The sequence below is a fragment of the Glycine max genome, chromosome 9, assembly GCF_000004515.6.
Source record: "Glycine max cultivar Williams 82 chromosome 9, Glycine_max_v4.0, whole genome shotgun sequence".
In the NCBI taxonomy this organism is placed as follows: Eukaryota; Viridiplantae; Streptophyta; class Magnoliopsida; order Fabales; family Fabaceae; genus Glycine; species Glycine max.
In genome coordinates this window covers 19218831-19240177 of record NC_038245.2, presented here as the reverse complement: position 1 = coordinate 19240177, position 21347 = coordinate 19218831, and the positions used below count along the sequence as shown (strand labels likewise).

Below are 21347 nucleotides of genomic sequence, written 5' to 3'. Positions count from 1 at the left end.
ACCGCACCCACTAGAAAATCCAATAATAATAGTTTGCCCTAAAAAATAAAATAAAATAAAAATATCTATCTAATCTAAAAGCGCCCACGAAACGAGGGCAGCAAGCAAGAGCGAAAGGTGTAACAAACAAACCAAAACCACAATAATAATCAATAATTAATAATTACTAATACGCAGCACGTCGTCGTATTGTCCAATCGTATCCGTATAACTAAGGTCCCTCCATCATTAACAAATACTCTTTCTCTCTCGAATAGAAAAAAGAAAGAACCCAACGAAGAAAGAAGAAAAAACAAAGGACCCAAACAAAGCCGAAAGAAAGAAAGAAAGCACGATTACTTGCACTTGTTCTTCCTCTGCAGTAAAACCCTAGCTAGCCATCATCGTAACGTAATCGATCCCTCTGACTCTCACTCTAGAACCTTCGACTCGATCCGAATCCCTAGATCGGATTGCAAGGCTGGCGGGTATTCTGGTCAAGTAAATGACGGATCTCCCCCGCCGCGGCTTCTTATTATCGTTGATAGGGTTACCGCGCTGTGACGATTGTTATTGTTTTTTCCAAGAAGAAGAAGAAGAAGAAGAAGAGTGTGAAGAAGCATGCTGAGCGTGGTGCGCGTGCACCTGCCCTCGGAAATTCCCATTGTAGGCTGCGAGCTCACGCCGTACGTCCTCCTCCGCCGCCCCGACAAGACCGTTTCCACCGACGATGTTCCCGAAACCGCTCCCTTAGACGGCCATTTCTTGCGCTACAAATGGTGACTTTCTCACTTCGCTCTTTCTTTCTTTCTTTCTTTTTTGCTTTGCGAATTAACCGCGTTTGACTTTCGCTCAATGAAAGAGGAACGATTAGGTTTAGGTTAGCAAGATGATTGAATCAGTATCGGTATCAGTGTCAGTATCGGTCAATAAAGGTTCATGATTAGTTTGCTAGGTTTTTTTGTTGTTTCTTTTTGTTTTTTCAGTTGAAGAGAAGTGTGCGAGTGTTCTTTCTTTCTTCCTTTTATTTAGTTTGAATTTGGACTTGTTAATTATTAACTTGTATTATGAGTTGAAGTTCGTCTATTTGATGTTAGTCAAGGTTTTGCAAATCTGTTTCGGCCGCCGCGTCCAGGTTTTAGATTGCAGTCTAGTTTGATTCTACACATTGCGGAAAATGTCAGTATATGTCAAGGTTTTAAGCTGCCGTCACAATTTTGTTCAATTCTTGACATTGCGGGAAATTGCAGACAAATGACTGTGGTAATAGAGAGCCTGAAAACCTTGAGATTGCGGAAAATTACAAACAAATGAGCATAGAGCCCAAAAATCTTGTCGTCATCGATTCGCATTTTGTGGTCGCTGACTATTTTTTAAAGCCTTGGGTGTCTATGTTATATATATAAATATATATCATTTTTTGTTATAATGATTGAAATTCTTGAAGTATGTCGTCTTGTGTAAGGTTTTGAAGAAGATTTTGAGGATAGGATGAAACCTCATGCCACACATGGTGTTGCCAATTAATTGAATGATATCCTAGGGGATAGAATTGTTCTGTGTTGGTTGCATTTTCAGGTGTTGGATGTAATAGAATGTGGACCTGTACCTGTGCATTGTATAATTGCTGCCTCCTCTATTTTACTTTTATTGTTTTTTGTAAATTTTTTAAAGTTTCATAAATGCTAATTCAAACGTTGTCGTGATGTGGACTAGAACTGTGCTTTGTAAATTATTTTGAACTTTCATGATTTCTAATTCTAATTCAAATGTTATCGTGGTGATATGATAATAATACTGGATTGCATTGAATAGGCAATGATTTGTGGCCTCTTTATTTAGTCTACTCCTTCTCTATGTTAACATTACAATCATGAATTGCATGGTGTTATTACGTTCAGCTAAAAAACAAATTTTCGGGAATATTAATCACTGTGAGGTCCCTTTTAATAATTTCCTCCAATGGCCTTTGCACACGTCCAAACCACCTTAATTACATGATGTTATTAGGTTCGGTTAAAAATCAAATTTTAAGGAACATTAATTTCTGTGAGATCCCCTATAATAATAATTTCCTCCAGTGATCTCTGCATGTATCCAAACCACTTTAGCTGCTTTTTTGTCATCTTTTCCTTTATAGGCATTACAACACTATTTTCTCATTTACCGTCATATTTTTTTCCTCTTTGACATTCAATGATATGCTTTTTCTTTTTTCTTTTCAAGTCAATAAAAAACATAGTCAAGTCTCTTTTAATCCAATTTGATTCTTCATAATCTTAGTCTCATCTCTTGATATATACTCGGTCACCTTTACATAATTTCATAGTGCCTACATAAGTTTTCCCTATGTAATTTACTCAATTCTGAATATTTCCCTTGTAAAAGATACATTGGAACCAGAGTGCTCATCCCCCTATTCAACTAACATTTTTTTTCTAGATCTCGAAATCTCATTAAATAATTGTGAGTGATCCATGTTCGTGGTTTTGACAGTTTTACTTTGGTTGCTGAGAGCCTAACAAACCCTCCTCTTTTACCCTAGCTCAGGACTGGTTATGAGATCATAGATGGAGTTTTGTCTATGTTAACATTAGCCTTCATAATGTTATGTAATGTTATCAATAAATCACATTTGCTTTCTAAGCTTTGAATTTTGAATTATATGGGATAACTCATCGACTAATATTTTTGACCAGATGTGAAATTGAGCACATATGTATTTAATTAATAGTGAAATATATCACACTAAAATTTATATTATTTCTATAGAATTTTATTTAATTATGCTTCTACTTCTATTTTTGTTGTGGAGGAGAAATTTTGTAGGTCATCATTCTCATTCATCCTCATACTGTTGTGAGATTATCCAATTTTCATGTTTGCTGCAGAAAATTAAAGTAACTAAAGATATTCATAAAATAACAAAGAATGTAGAGACATCTTGGATTCCTATGTCATTGGTATTTAAAATTTCATTGATCTTGCTTTCTGCATCTCGACTATGAATCCAAGATATTGGGGGTATCTTTTGTGCCTGTGTATAGAGGAAGATAAGATACAGTGACACACCAACTTCCTCTAAGAAGCAAAGCTGAAAGCATTCTTGTATCTAGCTTGCATATGTTACAATTTTCATGGAAAATTTTATGGGGAATATGCTTTGTATTTAATTCGTGATTTATGATAATCTGCAGGGTAGTTTAAGATATACATTGTATCTGCATTTGCCTTCATAAGTGCATAAGTGTTCAATTAGATATCAAGTATAATATAATGTCTGTACTTGTTGAAGAGAACTTGTCACTACCTGTTAACATCACTGGTAGTGATACTTGGTTTGACTTGTTGGCGGACAACACCTGTATCAGATAGTTTTTGTAATTCTATTGGTTGCTAGGATATCCTTTTTGGTTCAAAAAACTGTATAAATTAAGGCTGCTCAATTTTTATAAGTGTGTTTTGCAAATAGTTCTTTTGTGTTTCATATGCTATCATGGTTAATTTGTTTGCATTCAAATGGTCCAGTGGATAAAGTTATGTCTTCTGGTTTATGAGTGCTGATGATTGCTTTATTTGTTACTGTCCCATGCTTGTTATGGGTTTTACCTGTAATTATAATTTAAAAGTTGTTTGTGGGTGAAAGGTTGTGCTTGTAGTGTGTTTGTGTATTCAGGCTCTAATTCTATATCTTAATACCTCCTTTTTCATGTTTTGGTTTTGGGTTATTTGGTATGTTCTGGATTCTTAATTTGTCTCTCATGAACCATGCACATATTTGTTAGTTCATGGATATATTGACTATGAAATATAAATTTGATCCCAAGTATGCCGCCTTTATACACTTTCTATTAATCTGATTTAGAAATTGGACTTTTTACATTGTTTGACTCTATCCTTTGGCCCTCATTTTTGGCAGGTATCGTGTACAGAGTGATAAAAAAGTTGCTGTATGTAGCATACATCCATCAGAGCAAGCCACCCTGCAATGCCTAGGCTGTGTTAAGGCCAAAATACCTGTTTCCAAGAGTTACCATTGCACCACAAAGTGTTTTTCGGATGCATGGCAGCATCATCGTGTCTTACATGATCGTGCCGCAAGTGCTCTTAATGAAAATGGAAACGAGGAGGAGGAGGTATTTGGGCGCTTTAATAGTACTGGGTCTGGGGCAACCAATTCCAGTTTATCTGCCTCTGCATCAAGTGCTAGCTTGACAAATGGGTCTGCAACACCTTTGTATCCAGCAGCTATCACACAAAGAAGTGGTGAAACTTGGTTTGAAGTTGGAAGATCTAAGACTTACACCCCTACTGCTGATGACATTGGCCATGTCCTTAAGTTTGAGTGTGTTGCAGTTGATGCAGAGACAAAACTGCCTGTGGGGCATGTCAACACTATACTAACTTCACGTGTCATTCCAGCTCCCTCGCCTATTCCTCGCCGACTGATACCTGTTGATGGGATGGCGCATTTAGATGTGGATGGGAGAATGACATCTTCAGGAACTTTTACTGTCCTATCATACAATGTATTGTCTGAAGCATATGCCTCAAATGATCTATACAATTACTGCCCTTCATGGGCTCTTTCTTGGCCATATCGCAGGCAAAATTTGTTACGGGAAATTATTGGTTATCGCCCAGACATTATTTGTCTTCAGGAGGTACATGAACATGTTCCTGCTTGTGATTTTGCTTGAAAAACTTGATTTCATTACTTGGCTCTTCAACTTTTTTTTAACAAGATTGGTGTTTAAGTAGCTAGAGAGGGTGTTCGAGTAGCACTTATATATAGAAAGATGATAGAGCCTTAGGTGGTTTAGACTTGTTGAAGACTCTGTAAGGAGAGTAAATGAAATGGAGTGTAGCCTAATTACTAGAGGCAGAGGCATACCAAGAAAAACTATAGGAGAAAATCATTAAAAAGGATTTAGAGGTCCGTTGTTTGTTGTCTATTACAATGATTTTCAATAGAACATTATGACATCATCTGATCCATGTAGATGACCCACTTAATGGGAAAAGGCTTGGTTATTATTGATGGTATTGAATTAATTTTTTCACTTTGTTGAGGTCATCTTTCAAGTTCAATTGCAGTTGTTCTTTAAAATAATGTTATTATTGAATTGGGACACAAAGCTTATCTACCAGTTGTAAATGATTAGGTTGTTCTTGTGAATTATTTAAGTAGCAGTAAACATTAACAGAAATTCCGTGCATGTGGATGTATGTTTTCTTTTTTACTTTTCTCTTTCATTTTTTTTTATTTATTTTTTTATTTTTGGGGGGGTGGGGTCTAGTGTAATGCTGGGATATAAGTTATAATCTTTTATTCTCTTCTGATCTAGATAAGGTCATAACCCTTACCATTTATGATTTCACCCTATAATCCAATAGCTTCTGTATTAGCTAATGGACAACCTTTTTTCCTCCAGGTTCAAAGCGATCATTATGACGAATTCTTTTCTCCTGAACTAGACAAACATGGATATCATGGTCTTTACAAGAGAAAAACAAATGAGGTTGTTGCAATATTCTGGTCCTTGTGATCATAAACTTTTAAAGTATTTTAGATGCTAACCTGTTTATTATGGGTTTACAGGTGTACAGTGGCAACACAAATACAATTGATGGGTGTGCAACATTTTTCCGTAGAGACAGATTTTCACATGTTAAGAAATACGAGGTTGGGAATTGATTTGGCATATGGTAGTTCAATTATGTTTGTACACAAATTAGAATGATGTGTGCTTGCATGCAGGTTGAATTTAACAAGGCTGCACAGTCTTTGACGGAGGCTACAATTCCAACCACTCAGAAGAAAACTGCCTTGAATCGGCTGGTTAAGGTGGCTATTTTACCAAAGATTACATTTCACTTTCTATTTTCAGAAAGGAAAAAACAAATGGTTGTCTTGTGTAACTGTTACTTACGAAGTTTTCTTTGTATTTAGGATAATGTTGCACTAATAGTGGTTCTAGAAGCAAAAGTTAACAATCAGCCATTTGATAATGCTGGGAAAAGACAGCTTCTTTGTGTGGTAAGCTCTTCCATGTTCATATCTTCATGATCAATGATGTGTATTTTTATTTGGCATTTTCTTTTATTGTTTATTGTTCCTCAATTTTCTGTTTGTCGCCGCATTTAAGAATTTTGTATCTGATGACTGTTGTGGTAAGCTCTTTCATGTTCATATCTTCGTGATCAATGATGTGCATTTTTATTTGGCATTTTCTTTTATTGTTTATTGTCCCCCGATTTTCTGTTTGTCGCCGCATTTAAGAATTTTGTATCTGATGACTGTTGTGGCTTCTTATTTTGCTGATGGTTGTTGATCTGGTAGTAAATCTCTGTATAGTTACAGGTCCTGGATGCTTCCCCCTCCCCCTCCCCCTCCTTCATAGCTATACAAAATCTCAAATGGAATAGATGAAGTTATATGTGTGGTTTCAGTGTTTTCTGAAAGCATAATTTTGATCTTGCTCTAAGATAGATATGCTGTTTCTCCCATGTCCGTCCCTGCCCTACCCTATTTTAGGTTTAGGTCGAAACTATTTTATTTAGCAATTCTACTTATAAGTTATAACTCATTACTCATATTGCTTGTGGACTTTTAGGCAAATACACATGTAAATGTCTCCCAAGATCTAAAGGATGTGAAACTCTGGCAGGTAAATTATTTTCTTTAGTTTGTTCGTATGCATCAAATTGTTCTGAACATTACAGTTTCTAATTTTCTCCTATTTTAGGTTCATACTCTCTTAAAAGGTTTGGAAAAAATAGCTGCAAGTGCAGACATTCCGATGTTGGTTTGTGGAGATTTTAATTCAGTTCCGGGAAGGTTTGATGACATCTTTTTCTTTATGTAATTATTTTTAGTTTTTTGTTTTGTAATAAGGATCATGTATTTATAATGATTATTTTGAACATCGTTGCAGTGCTCCTCATGCACTTCTTGCAATGGGGAAGGTAGATCCTTCACATCCTGATTTAGCAGTTGACCCGCTTAACATTCTACGTCCTCACAGCAAGTTGGTTCATCAGTTACCACTGGTAATGTATTCAGTGAACTGCAATTAAGGAATATCTTATTTAAAATATGCTTGTTTACCCATTTTAGTTCCGTATTTGTATCAATTCACCTGATTTAATATGCTGTTGGTTGTTTGTAACTTCAAATTTAGGTTAGTGCATACACATCTTTTGCAAGAACAGTTGGCCTTGGATATGAGCAGCATAAAAGGAGACTGGATGGTGGAACGAATGAACCTTTATTCACAAATGTCACTAGAGATTTTATTGGCACTCTAGATTACATATTTTACACAGGTGAGCATGGTGTTATATCATTTTGATAAACATAATATCTGTATCTTGTTCACAATTTTATGAAGAGATATGACTTGTGGTTTCAGCGGATTCATTGGTTGTGGAGTCATTATTGGAGTTGCTGGATGAGGAGAGTTTGAGGAAGGACACAGCACTTCCTTCACCTGAATGGTCCTCAGATCACATTGCTCTCTTAGCTGAGTTTCGCTGCTGCAAGAATAAATCTAGGCGTTGACAGTTAAGGTAGGCACCATCCTCAACCCCCCACCCACATATAGCTTGTTTGAAAATTATTATTGGAAAAGATCAACGGCAGTGGTCTTTCTTTTGGTGCTGATTCCTTTAAAATTCTTACGGCAGTGGACCCACATATAGCGTGTCTCAGGTTTATTAGCAGAAAAAGGTTACAAGGTTGTGTCATTTAAAGAGTGTGAGTGAGGGTTGAGACTAAGGATTTAATGGATGAAAATAATGAGGTGGTGGAACTTGTTAGTACTTGGAAGTAGGGCCTTACAATTTTGGTTTATGAAATAGAAATGACATTGCTGGCAGTGCCTTAAAAATTCCGAACAATCCGTGTAGAACCCATGTAATACTGTGGTGCATATAACTCTTAGAATGCTGTTATCACTCTGGCATTGAGGAATTTCCAATGTAGGCAGCCTTTGAATTTTTTTCCTCTTCTCGTTGAACTTGTTAAAGATTAGCAATATGCATACAGTTTTGTACCTGCTGTTTGTCATGCAAAGAAATGTTAACATGAACACTATGAAAATTGCCATGAACACTAAGAAAATATGGTATAAAAGATTCTTTGGGTTTATATTTGACCCGACCTTTTTTCTGATTTAACAAATTTGTTGTCTATTTCACCTCTTGCACCAGTAACCACATTGGTTATAGTTTGGGTGTAATGTATACATTCTTTTCACGATTGTTAATTCTTTATTGACGATGATTTTTATTGACGATGATTGTCAATCTTTGTAGGTCACTTTCAGTGATACATAAAGAAAAAGTCTGAAAGAAGCATTTGGTTGGTAAGTTTTTTGTAAAAATGGTAGATCATGCCTGTCTTTTTCAGGTATCTCCATGTGGAGTCATTGCAATGATCTGCTATGTATCATGTCACCTTTATCTCAGAGAAAAAAAAATATGATTTTCTGCCTTAACGACTTGCCTGTCTGAGCCCCCTCCCCCGAAATCTCCAATTGTTTTCCTTTTAAAAGGGATTTTTTTTTCATAGATGCCTATTGGGGCTCCATATATCCCCTACTAAAGAACTAAAGTCTTTCTGATTTAGTTGCCGCCGCCGAGCCTAGGGCTAGAATTTCTCACATATCTGTACTGGTAGTCTTCGAAAATTAGATAATTGTTTTTATTTTGTTACACCCGTCAGAAACAAAATTGGTATGGCGTAATTGATAATGAAGTAGAAGAATTCCACCCAATACGAAGGTAAAGTTGCTTAACATGGGGGTGAGATCCGAACTGTTGCTATAATTGTAGCAACATAGAAGAGATGCTTACTAGTGATAGTAAAAAAGGGTATGACTAGTCAAATACTTGATTTTTCTGCTATCCCGTTTTAAATATGTTGGCAGCAAATGGGCATTTCAACTTTTTCTGATTAAAATACGATAAAATGCATGTCTTTTCTTATTTTTTTCAGAATGATTTGTTGAGAATCCTCTTTCGTTTACACCTATGACTTCCTTACTATCGTTGATCACTAAAATTGAGATTACACTCAAACTTAAATCCATTATATGGATCACGTGTATGATAATCTCCGTTATTTGGATGCCGCTAATCATCTAATAGATATTTTATTGGGTAAATTATCTTTATACTTCGTAAAATTTAGAATTTATTTTTAGTCCCTGAACTTTTTATTTCTTTTTTTAGTCCCTATAAAGGACATGAAAAAGTTCAGGGACTAAAAGTTAAAAGGAAAATCCTATAACTAAAATCAAGTTATCAGTATTTTAGTCGATGAAATTTTATCAGTGATTTCTCTTAAAATATATTTTCTATTAAAAGGGAAACAGATTTAAGGTGTTATAAAAATGCTAAATTATGATCCGTGAAACGAAGCAACTGTGATGAACATTTCTACTGTTTGAAAGAAGGGAAATCGTTTTTAATGATCCGGATAACGTGATAATGCATGGCTAAATGTTCACGATTTCTTTTAATTTGTCAAAAACGTAATGTATAAGTTAATTTTAATTAATGGGAGAAGCTAGCTCTATTTATTTTATGTTTTTTTTTTCTCCTTACAAGTGCTGATGAAGTTTATCACACTGAGCCTAAATTCAATAAGCTATTTGCATGAGCATATGCACAGGACTCTAACGAACCAGAGATGTTACGATATGCACCACCAAATAAGCAGTTGTAGTATGTTATGGCTTTGGTTTGAGGCCATATTTGCATTCTTCAATGCATGATTAAGTTGCATATCTTAACTAAAAATTGAGGCTAGCCACTACAAATATCTTTAGACAGCTCGTGAAACATGAAAGCAAGGAAGCGACAAAAAGTGATATGATTTTTTTAGTTTAATAAAGGAGAAAATGAAAGAAAATAAAGAAAAAATTTTCCCCTCTTCTTTGGCTGTGTAGTAAGTGGAAGTAAAGAAAAAAAAAACTCATAAAATAACATAAATATCCTAAATGAAGAATGAAGTGTGGTATAGATAAGAGTATTTTTAGGTTTGTATAAAAAAGAGTCCCTCTGGTGTTCACTTTAGGTCGAAAGATAAAGGTGACATGAGACCTACTTGCATGAGATTTAAAATTTAAAGTATTTCGTTCTCTCTTCAGTTTTTGGCCACCACTTTCTTTTGTAACAAATGAAACCTAAGAGAACAAGTTCGATAAGCTTGGATAAGTACAATAACATAAACTAGAGTAGGGGACAAGGTCAAGCTCTAATAATTGGGAGATTTTGTTTTGGTTCAATATTTCTGAGAAGTTTTAGCTAAGACACTTGGTATACGCAATCTTTTTTCATCTCCAGGTAGATGATTATATTTTTTGAGAATTATGCTTTTTTGAATATTTCATTAATATTAGTTATTATCGAGAATTAGAAACATAATTATAAGAGAACTTTTTCCTTCATGAGAATCTTGAATTTTTACCTCCTTCCATGAGAAAATATTAGTTGAAAACTTAATCAAAAAAGGATTCTTAAAAATGAATTTTATAATATTTATACGAAACAAGAAAATTTAAAAGGAAAAAACCCAAAACATCGCCTCTAGAAATAATCTCTAGCAGTGACGAACGGTGGCCAGAGATGATGCTATGAAGGGTTGAGAGATCTGGTGTTTCTGGTCCTATAATAACAAGATTCATCTTATGGATAAAAATCAGGGTGCACCATGGACCACCTATTATGGTGATCCACCCTAAAACTGGTCAATTTAATATTCCCATTTTAAAATTCCTAAGAAACTTAAGATAACCACACTACCAAACACCCCCTTAGCAAAAATCATTTTGCTAGCGCCAAATGTATATCTTCATTCATTATGGGTTAATTTGAATAAACTTACAAGTATTTATAAAAAATTAACCAATTCCTTTTATAAATTAAAATCAACTTTTACACTTCAATTTTTGAACAAAAATATATAAAAATTGAAATGCATAAATTGATTATAACCTTATATATGTTATACTCGACTTCTTATGTCAATACTTGCTGCATAGAAGGGCATCATTCAGATCAACAAAATTACTTGGATATAAGGTTTTTCAATGCCCCGAAAGACAAACAAATTTGTTACTACAAATTGTTAAAATAATAATAATAATAATAATAATAATAATAATAATAATAATAAAAATACAACATGCAGAAAGAAATGCTATAAAAACTGATTAAATTTGCAAGTTTTACGGGTTATATGCCATAATTGTCAAAAGGACTGATTTGATTACCAAATTTCTGCTAACCACTCATTAGCTATGCACTTTAAAACATTTCAAATATGGAAACAGTTGTAGCAACTCTTCGCGGCTTCGTTTCTGCAAAAGGGAATAAAGGAACTGTTAGAAAACTAGTCCAGCTAATACTTGTAAGTAACATGTCACAAACATAGAGCTACTTTCAAGCAGGAATTTACCTTAATGCCAATACATCCGTTCACATCAAGGGTCGTAATTTTGTTGGAACAGGACTTTGAGAGTTCCTCCAGACATTTATCGGTCACGCCAACTATTCCAAACAAGCTGCAAATATGTCCCTTTCAACACATCAGCAAGAGAAGTGATTTTGGGATAAGTAATACAAACAAGCTTGGCCCCTATCCCCAAGTCTCAAATTGGCTCAGTTACATCAAACAAGCTTGGCCCCTCGATAAATGCGGTATGCTACTGACTATCTTATTGTGCTCAAGTGAGATGAAAGATGTGTACTATCATTGCATGCCATGGATTTTAAAACCAGCTACTCAAGCTATTATGCAAAAATGGGATTACTCGGGAAAATGAAAGCCATGTACTAGTATTGCATGCAAACTTGTAATGAACATTAAAATGCTGCTCCTCACTGTAACAAAAAAGTGAACACTCAAACTCTACCATATATCTTGAAAAGCATTACTGTTTGTAATACAACTAAGCCAAAAAACAAATTCAAAAGTCAAGAGTGCACCATCCACTACCATTTATGTAAGAGCTACAAACTTCTGATACCTTAGAAATTCAAGAGAGGTGCAACCCTTTGCAATGGATATGACCCCTTCATCAGTCACACGTACACACCTATCATGTAAAATTAGATACAAGCCCTTTACTTTTATATAATGAGAAAGATAGATGTTCAGATTGATGATTCATTTACCATGTCAAATTGAGAGATTCAAGGTTCTTGCATTTAGAAATACAGGAGAGTGCTTCATCTGAAAGATTCTGCAAGCCAAACTTTTATCTATTAGTAGTCGGCATTAGATAGGGATGTGCAGAGAAATCTGTGGGAACCCAATTTTTTTTACCTGGGCACCACAAAGATCCAAAAACTTGAGACGTGCTAGAAGGCATATTTTCCTGTAAGCTTCATCTGTGAAACTGAATAGGAGTAATGCTCTTAATTAATCCAATTTCAGGCCAAGACAACTTGAACTCAATGTTGAGTTTCAATGCCTACCTTGACAGTGCATAGAGATTCAAACTCTGAAGAAATAGACATTTGTGCAATAAACTCTTCAACCCATCATCTGTTAATTTGATGCACCTAAGCATCAAATAATGAGATATAACCATCAAAAGATAGGGTATAAATTGACCCAGTGTTCATTTGCATCATCGTAATGGACGGTTGTTTGGTATCTTAAATTCATAATATGTTATAGTTTAGGAGAAAAAATTGCATTTTGCATACAACTAGAAACAAAATCCTTGATCCTCCCACCCCAAACAAATGCCTGCTTGATTCAGTATTTGGGAAGTGACATTTATATGCATGATTTCAAAGAATCAGTCATAAATCTCATGAGATACCTAGTCAAATTTAGTGACTCTAGTTCTGGATAATTATCAGCAACAAGTTGTGCACCTTGGTCTGAAATATTCTGCAATGATAATAGAAAGTACTTCATTCAGACCCCAGAAGATGCAAGTACTAAGTCTCAATAGATAAATTTCCATTTAACATACAACTGTATAAATGACATTGCATTCAGAAGATAAATACCAAAACACCACTTTGTATCATTAGTAATACTGCAGAGAATATTCCACGCATTGATAGTTGTACTTTATGCACAACAAGCATTAGGGCTACCAAAATTATAGCCACTTTGTTAAAGGCATATATGCAATTTTTGTACAATCTGTTACTTGTTTTTCTATATTGGAGCGCACACATGGAGAAAGCTATAAATTAACAACGCAAAGAATGCAAAATTGACACGACTATAAATTAAAACTGAGTGGTGGCCATGGAGCATATTACAAGTGCACATGACCATAAAAAGATAAGTTGGACAAGGGATACTTAAAAGCTTAACATTTAATAGATATCTTACTAAAAGCAAGGCGTATTTCATATTTGTGAAGATGCAAACCCATGAGCTAGAAGCCTAGAACTATAATTTTCAGACAACTTTAATCAAAATTCGGGTGCATCAGACATACTTTCACGGGCACACTTGTCTGTGAAGTTATTTAGGATTTTGTGGTATAGTAAGGGTATATTCAGGTCAGCTGTCACATAAACAGATAAGCCGAACCTTGGGCAACTTAAGGTACCCCATACATTAGTCTTTACATTAGATAAATTAAAATGCCCTAGGTACTGGCCCAAGGTTTGAATCTCAGTGAAGCCAGGGAGCAGGGAGCAAACCTCCTTAACCACAAGGACAACTCATGTGGTTTAGGGCATGTTTTACAGATCTAAAACTTCAATACTGAAATTTTTAGTGATGGAAAATTAGGTTCTGGTCTGCAATGTTTGAAAATAATTTTGTAGTAAATGCTCAAACAATAGACAACAATTTAAATAAGAAAAGTGCTGCTGTTGAATGAACCCATCTAGTGGCCTCTCATGTGCAGAATGTTTTCAGAACGTTTCACTTAAATCCTTTTTGGTTGGCATTAAACCACTAAATCAATTTTAAGTGCCAAAAGTCCCAAAACTACTCTTTCAGCACATAATTATATTTTCAAACTGGCCCATAGACTTACAACGAAGGGATGCATCAATTAAATGGACATACATGGGATACAATTCTTTCAGCTCAATATTGAATTAATAATACTGAAAGATAAAATTACAAATCCAAGGCAGCATGTACCTTACATCCACTTATGTTCAAGTCAATTATGTGTTTGCAGTTCTTCACTATATGTTGTAGTCCTCTGTCTGTTACCCTGTAATATGAATTATATTTCAGTATACTACTAAGGATTGACTTTTGAATCCAAAGAAATATTTTCAACTGCTAACGTAATCATCAAAGATTAAGAAGCGTTTAAAACACCTGACATTCCAGTAGATCGAAAAGCTTTTCAGCTGGGGGCAACAACTGGTTATAGCTTCAATTCCTGTATCCGATATTTTTTGGCAGCCATTCAGATTTAAAGACTCCAAGCTTTGAAGAGAATTAAAACACTAGAAAAAAATGCTTAAAAATCTTTGGTTAGAATCGCAGTCAGCATATATTCTACACCATAAAGTATTTGCACAATCATTCTCATCCAAGGCTGCCTTATTTATCAATAAATATCTAATTAGCAATGATTAAATATTCCAGATTCTATCAAAGCATTTATGAGTTATTACGACACAGAAGCATCAGATGGGACTTCAACATTTTAACCACAAGCAGGTCAATAAAACCCATTTAATCTGCAATCAGTTGTTGGATGCCTATTCATAATGTGCTATACTAGTAAGGTGGTAACCATATCTTTATCTTTGATTAGGTACAATGAATTTTTGTTTCTGCTTCAATCCATGATCAGCATTCCCATTACTGGAATATTTTGAGCTGAAAGTTTACATCTTCTTTCTGTTTATTATTGAACGAAATCACAATTACACGAATTACAATTTGAGGCATGTAAGAATAACTCAACATGATGATATAATAACCAAATTTTCAAAATACAAAATCACTTTCATCCCTCATGCTCATGCATCAAAATTTTAATCTTGTCAAGCTGGATGCATCAGGTTAGCAAAATATATCAATTTTCTGCATCCTAGGATATTAGAAATTGGTTGAAGCAAGTTTCTGTGTTGTGAAGTCAGAAAATATAAGAATACATGCATATTTGGTGAATTGGTTGGTGGACAGTGGACACTCTAAAAACACATTATTAATACCTATTGTTTCTCTCTATCTCTCTCTTCCTAGCATATCACATTCCTACACTTCTCTCTCTTTTTCTCACTAGTGGAGGTGTCCACTAATCATTTTTGTTGTGGATAATAGAATAAAAAATCTATGACACTGTTTTCCACTAAATCAGCATGGTTCTTCCATCCTTAATATATAGATGAAACTAAAATTCATAGAAAAATAAAAAATAAAAAATTATACATTATGCATTACCTTATCCATAATGAGAATCAGATGTGCGTCTTCAACATCTCTCGCAAACTCAAGGTTAATCTGCTTCACATTGCAATATCTAGGCTACAAAATTGCATCAAATTTCACCTCAAAACACTATTAACCACACAATGTTAGGCCAACAAAAAGCCATAAAATAAATTTAAAAAAAAAAAGAATAAACCATCAATTTAGTCCCTAAAGTATTACTAACTCTCCTAAATAGTCCTTAAACTAATGAAATTATATAAGTTGCCAGTAAAGTATTAGAAATCAAGCTATACAGTCTCTCAAATATTGAAAAAACCTTCAAATTGATGGTTTATTAAAATAAATAAGAAAATGAGCAAAGACCTTTATAATTACATAGTTAACTTACTGCACCATTAGGTAATTCAAAAAAAAAAGAGTAAAATTCAGCAACATAATCAAACATAGGCTGATTAATTCAATAAATAAAGAAAGAAAGAAAAAAGACTAACCAGAGAAAGAGCAGCTATAAGGCGATTCCCAGCATTGTTTAACTCGCGAAAATTGAGTGACTAATTAGAAGCCAAAAACAAATAAATAAAAGATTAACAAATAAAAAAGGTGAAATTATAAGTTGATGAAAAATAAGAAGAGTTGAAGGGAGAGGGGTAAGTACCTGCCAAAGGGGTTGAGAACAGAGAAGGGTGCGATGAAGGGAGGGAGAGACCAGAAGGAGAGAAACGAGGTTTGTGTGAGACAGAGACAGAGGTAATGTGGAACAGACAAGTTTCAATACCTTTGGCACTGTTTCTCTGCACCAAACATCTTCCTTCGATTCTCCCTCCATTCGCGTCAACTCAGGTTCCTGCTTCTGCTTCTGCTTTCGATCGGAAACCAGGTACCGTTTCAAATGTTTCCTCATTAATTTACATAGATAATTGCTTGGGGCACCAACATTTTTGTGGGGTACCAGCAATTTTCATAAATGTCGAAAATACCCGGTTACAAATAGCAGAAGGAGTTTTTCATTTTTGCAGCGCTATCTTTTTCTGCAAAATCTCTCTCACTTAGTGTAAGTTGCTTCCGGTAAGGTTGGTTTCGAAGCGTATTTGGTCTCCGGTGGTGTATTTGCGTTATTCAAGAGTATATAGTGAATTTTGGTCAGTTTTCATCGCCAAAGAAAAAGAGATACACAATAAAAAAATTTACGAACCTACGGATCAGCAATCCGTATGAACATACTGTATGAACCATACGGATTGTTGATCCGTATGGACATACGGATTGACAATCCATATAGTTAATACGGATTACTAATCCATATGAATCGATCCGTATGGACATAGGAATTGCTTTATTTTTTATTTTATTTATTAAATTGTAATTTAAATATTTTTAATTTAATTATTATTATTATTTTATTTTTTTTGTACTAGTTTTAGTAATTTCAGAAAATTTGATTTGGTGATATTATTTTTTAGTGACATAAAAAATGTATTAAGTAATTAGAATGGTGAAAAAAAATGCTAATGATTAATAATTAACTAACATTAGATTGCTTAAAAATTAATATACTAATGATTAATAATTAAACAAATTTATATGACAATGATTATGTATTTACATGTTTAACTGAATTATGTATTTTATTGAATGATGTATTTATTAGATTTATATGACATTTTAATGAAAATGTGGTAATTTTTTTTTTTTTGTAAACAACTATATTTGTGTCAATAACAAATAAGGTGATTGTATAATTTTTTGTCATTGAATTGAATTTGTTAAATGTTTTATTAAGATGGGCGAAGACCACTAGATGTATGATAGTATGATGTCTGAAGAAGTTGATATGAATGTTGAAAATGAGAAAGATGTTGGCGTTAAAGTAGAACACGTTAATTGTTCTGATGCCTTTAATACTTTTCAGGTATTTGTATAATTTGTTGTTGTTGATACAGTAATTATATTACATAGATGTTTATTAATGTCAAACCTTATTTGAATTGTGTTATAGTTGTTTGCTAGCCGTGATGAAGTTTTACAATGGGCTCAATCGTTGGCTCATGACATTGGATTTGTTGCCATTATAATGAGGTTAGACACCAATACTGGTGTTCAAGGAAGAACCTCATTTCTGTTGATAGCTTGTGAAAGAAGTGGTGAGTATAGACATAAGAAACATAATTTTGTAAGAACATGCACTTGCAATAGAAAATGTGGATGCCCGTTTAAGTTGCGTGCGAAGCCAGTTTTGGGAGGAGGAGAATGGATGGTGAAGTTAATTTGTGAGGTTCACAATCACGAAATGGTAAAGTCATTAGTTGGGCATCTATATGCAGGTCGACTGACAAAGAATGAGAAGATTGTTGTTGCTGATATGACAAAGTCCATGGTGAAGCCAAGAAATATTATGTTGACGTTGAAGGAGCACAATGACAACAGTTATACAACAATCAAACAAATTTACAATGCCAGACATGCTTACCGTTCTTCCATAAGAGGGAGTAACACCGAAATGCAACAACTGATGATGCGGTTTGATCGAGATCAATATATTCACTGGCATAGGCTAAAGGATGATAATGTTGTACGTGACTTGTCATCCTAATGCAGTAAAGTTAACCAATTCTTGTAATTTGGTTTTTTTTTTATCAACAGTACCTATAAAACAAATAGGTACAAACTGTCGTTGCTTGATATTGTTGGTGTTACACCAACAGGAATGGCATTCTCCGCTGCTTTTGCTTAATTGGAAGGAGAATGTATTAACAATGTTGTTTGGGCTCTATAGCGGTTTCGGGGTCTTTTTATGAGAGTTTATGCACTCCCCAAGGTTATTGTCACCGACAGAGATTTGTCTTTGATGAATGCAGTGAAAACTGTATTTCTAGATGCTACGAACTTGCTGTGTCAGTTCCACATTGACAAGAATCTGAAGGCAAAGTGCAAAACTCTGGTTGCTCAAAAGAATGCATGGGATTATGTGATGGAGGCTTAGGGGAGTTTGGTTGATTGTCCACTTGGGATTTCTTTTGATGAGTACCTCAAAAAATTTGAAATGACTTGCTCTCCGTGGCCTATGTTTGTGAACTATGTGTGTCAAACATGGGTGATTCCACACAAAGAAAGATTTGTGAAAGCATGGACCAACAAAGTGATGCATCTAGGAAACACAACCATTAACAGGTATCAATATTTTTTTTGTTTGTGTTCATTTGTTTAAGTGTTGACTTAAATGAAAATGTTGCGATTGTTTACATGTTGTTGTATATTTCATCTGTAGGGTTGAGAGTGTTCATTGGTCATTAAAGAGGCTCTTACAAAACTCTTTTGATGACATATGTAGTGTTTGGGAAGCAATGAATAATATGATGACACTTCAACACACCCAGATTAAAGCAACTTTTGAGACAAGCATGCACGTGGTTGGACATGTGTTTAAAGTTACCTTGTACAAAAAACTACTTGGCATGGTATCAAGGTACGCTTTAAATGAAATTGCTACTGAGTTTGAGTGTGTACCTTATGCAGGCAAAAACCCTTCACGTTGTGGATGTGTCATGAGGAGTACCCACGGTCTTCCATGTGCATGTGAGTTGTATAAATATATTGTTAGCTCCATACCACTCGAGACAATCCATATTTTTTGGTGGAGACTTAGTTTTTCAGATCAAGGGTTATGTGAGACACAGGTGACCATAACTGAGGAGATGGAAACCATATCGAAACGCTTTGAGCAGCTCAATGTTTGTGGCAAAGTACATTTGAAGTCAAAGTTGCTAGAAATTGCTTATCCTGATATGAACTTCATGTGTCCTCCTCCAGAAAAGGTGAAGACCAAGGGTGCTCCAAATAAACCGTTGACAAAACAACAAAAGTCAACAAAACGCGATCCATCTTATTGGGAATACATTGATGCGTTACACTCTATGCAAAATAGTAATTCTTCAGTGAAACGTAGTGCATCATCATCTGATGAACCAATACAGAGACAAAATATTCCAATGTTGGATCAATTTCATTTGTGCATCCATGATTCTATTGAAAACATTATTGATGTCAAAGCGAATGGTAATTGTGGTTATCGGACAATAGATGTGTTATTGGGTATGGGTGAAGAATCATGGTAATTGGTGTGCAACCATCTGCATAAAGAACTAACAAGCTGGTCGGAAGAGTATATCAACCTGATTGATGGCATAGAGAGATTTGAGGAATTAAAGCGTTCCCTACTTGTTGACGGATTATCTATGGTGCGTAAGTTCATTGTTATGTCACTTTTTCTTAAAGTAACCTTTAAGTAATCGTCATTTGTTGTCTTTTACATGTAGGTTACCATGGACAAATGGATGAATATTACGGATATAAGATATGTCATTGCTTCACGATACGACGTGATTGTTATTTCTCTTTCACGACAACAAAGCATGACATTTTTTCCTCTTAGAAGTCAGCCACCACCAGATTCTTCTGTGCATCGCGTAATATGCATTGATCATGTGTATGGAAATTATTTTGTACAGGTAATTACATAATTATGATGTTAGTATAACTAGTGACACTGTAGTGGGGTATCTTATGTTTAATTTGTTTGTCATTATCTAACAGGTTTTGTTATGAGACCATTATCCTTTACCACCAGTGACATTGTTGTGGAGTACACATTGTTATTCTCAGACAAAGCAGTGGCTCACTCCGTACATAGGTAGAATGCAACATAACACAAATTTGTCTAGGCTGAAAATCGAATTTGTTGATTTAGGTGAACCATGAACATAAAATATGTTATTGCCATTGATGTTTGTGTAAATAATTATTTTGTTGACATTCATAATTTTGTTTTCAGTCATTATTTTTAAAAGTTAGGATATAATTAAGTACTTTGAAAATAATAAACATACAGTTTCATTAGCTAATGGACACGAATTCAAACATTACATTAACTTCAACATAGTTGAAACAAAAAAAATGAATGAAAAACTACAATTAACTAATACTAATTTTGCACTGAATCATGTTGCGACCGAGGCATGCCGTCTTCCATTTTCATTACCTATTTACTAAAAACAACTAAAATTTTTATTGGGCCAAATTGTTTCCAGTAGTTAGACTGTACTAAGACCTTTAGCACGTCATCGTCAGTTTTTGTTAGACATGTGGCCTCAATAAGTTAAGAGGGATATGCTTAGAATACAGAAGAAACAACAATCAATTTAATAATGTTCTTTAAACATGTAAAACAAAATTGATTGCAACAAAATAAATGAGATAGGGGAAGAAAGAATGCAAACACAGTTTTTATACTGGTTCGGCAAAGTCCGTACCTACATCCAGTACTCAAGCAGCCCACTTGAGATTTTCCACTCCCTTTGTAAAAATCCGTTTACAAAGTCTGAACCACACAGGGACAACTCATCCCTTGTGTTCAGGAATCCTTAAAACTTAAGAGACCCTCAGTCCCTTAATCAATCTCTTTGAATGAGAAGAAAGAAAGAAGAATTCTCTCTTGAAGAGAAGGATATTACAATTGAAGTCCATGGAGAAACTCTTAATGGATTTGCAGGTGTTTGCCCAAGAGTTTCTTTTGAGAGAGCATTTGACAATGAAGTTCTCTTGGAATATCTCTCTCATACATTTTGTGTCCCAAGTCACCTATTTATAGGCCTTTGATGACCATTCAAAAATCTCTTGAATAGATGTGACTCTCAGGAGTTATTTTCTGAAGAGTTGTGACTCTTGGGAGTTATTTTCTGAATTCTTAACTTGGATCAAACTTGAGAAGTGTTTATCTTTGGCATCATCAAAATCATGTATACATACATTCACAGTTTTCAGCTCAATAATTTCAAATTTGATAACTTTGTCTGAATACTCATAATGACCTGGTTGTCAAAAAAACAATCGCCTTATCGTTTGTGATTCATGAATAGCATAAGGGGGAATCCCTTAAGGTGCAACTTGCTTGATAAAATCCTTCATTTCATCGATGGAACAT

The 21347-nt window shown here is 34.6% G+C and overlaps 3 protein-coding genes across 3 annotated transcripts; 2 read left to right on the top strand and 1 right to left on the bottom strand.

The window, feature by feature from the left end:
- Window positions 1–200: 200 nt before the first annotated feature.
- Window positions 201–8480, top strand: LOC100819402 (carbon catabolite repressor protein 4 homolog 1). The gene is made up of 12 exons (XM_003533860.5): window positions 201–758; window positions 3899–4643; window positions 5415–5501; window positions 5582–5665; window positions 5741–5827; window positions 5933–6019; window positions 6597–6650; window positions 6729–6820; window positions 6918–7032; window positions 7164–7308; window positions 7395–7551; window positions 8299–8480. The coding sequence occupies exons 1-11, from the start codon at window positions 601–603 to the stop codon at window positions 7541–7543; spliced, it is 1803 nt and encodes a 600-aa protein (XP_003533908.1). The 5' UTR covers window positions 201–600; the 3' UTR covers window positions 7544–7551; window positions 8299–8480.
- A 2694-nt stretch (window positions 8481–11174) lies between these two features.
- On the bottom strand, window positions 11175–16385 carry LOC100818866 (F-box protein At3g58530). Its single transcript, XM_003533859.5, has 12 exons — window positions 16026–16385; window positions 15862–15921; window positions 15380–15463; window positions 14303–14433; window positions 14117–14192; window positions 12822–12892; window positions 12469–12555; window positions 12317–12389; window positions 12166–12233; window positions 12018–12086; window positions 11447–11552; window positions 11175–11348 (listed from the first exon to the last, which is right to left on the bottom strand). Exons 1-12 carry the CDS (start codon window positions 16269–16271, stop codon window positions 11283–11285), a joined length of 1137 nt encoding a protein of 378 aa, XP_003533907.2. The 5' UTR covers window positions 16272–16385; the 3' UTR covers window positions 11175–11282.
- A 2025-nt stretch (window positions 16386–18410) lies between these two features.
- Window positions 18411–19972, top strand: LOC102666397 (uncharacterized). The gene is made up of 5 exons (XM_006588056.1): window positions 18411–18538; window positions 18636–19423; window positions 19508–19605; window positions 19684–19875; window positions 19961–19972. The coding sequence occupies exons 1-5, from the start codon at window positions 18411–18413 to the stop codon at window positions 19970–19972; spliced, it is 1218 nt and encodes a 405-aa protein (XP_006588119.1).
- Window positions 19973–21347: the final 1375 nt, after the last annotated feature.

Excerpts from the sequence above, each read along its gene's own strand:
- LOC100819402 (XM_003533860.5), top strand. The coding sequence starts at position 601 with ATGCTGAGCGTGGTGCGCGTGCACCTGCCCTCGGAAATTCCCATTGTA. Across the intron at positions 5,502-5,581 it reads ACAAGAGAAAAACAAATGAG|GTGTACAGTGGCAACACAAA; the intron begins GTTGTTGCAATA and ends ATGGGTTTACAG. Across the intron at positions 6,651-6,728 it reads AGGATGTGAAACTCTGGCAG|GTTCATACTCTCTTAAAAGG; the intron begins GTAAATTATTTT and ends CTCCTATTTTAG.
- LOC100818866 (XM_003533859.5), bottom strand. The coding sequence starts at position 16,271 with ATGAGGAAACATTTGAAACGGTACCTGGTTTCCGATCGAAAGCAGAAG. Across the intron at positions 12,893-14,116 it reads TGAACATAAGTGGATGTAAG|AATATTTCAGACCAAGGTGC; the intron begins GTACATGCTGCC and ends TTATCATTGCAG. Across the intron at positions 11,349-11,446 it reads ACGGATGTATTGGCATTAAG|AAACGAAGCCGCGAAGAGTT; the intron begins GTAAATTCCTGC and ends TCCCTTTTGCAG.
- LOC102666397 (XM_006588056.1), top strand. The coding sequence starts at position 18,411 with ATGACTTGCTCTCCGTGGCCTATGTTTGTGAACTATGTGTGTCAAACA. Across the intron at positions 19,424-19,507 it reads TATTGATGTCAAAGCGAATG|AACTAACAAGCTGGTCGGAA; the intron begins GTAATTGTGGTT and ends ATCTGCATAAAG. Across the intron at positions 19,606-19,683 it reads TTGTTGACGGATTATCTATG|GTTACCATGGACAAATGGAT; the intron begins GTGCGTAAGTTC and ends TTTTACATGTAG.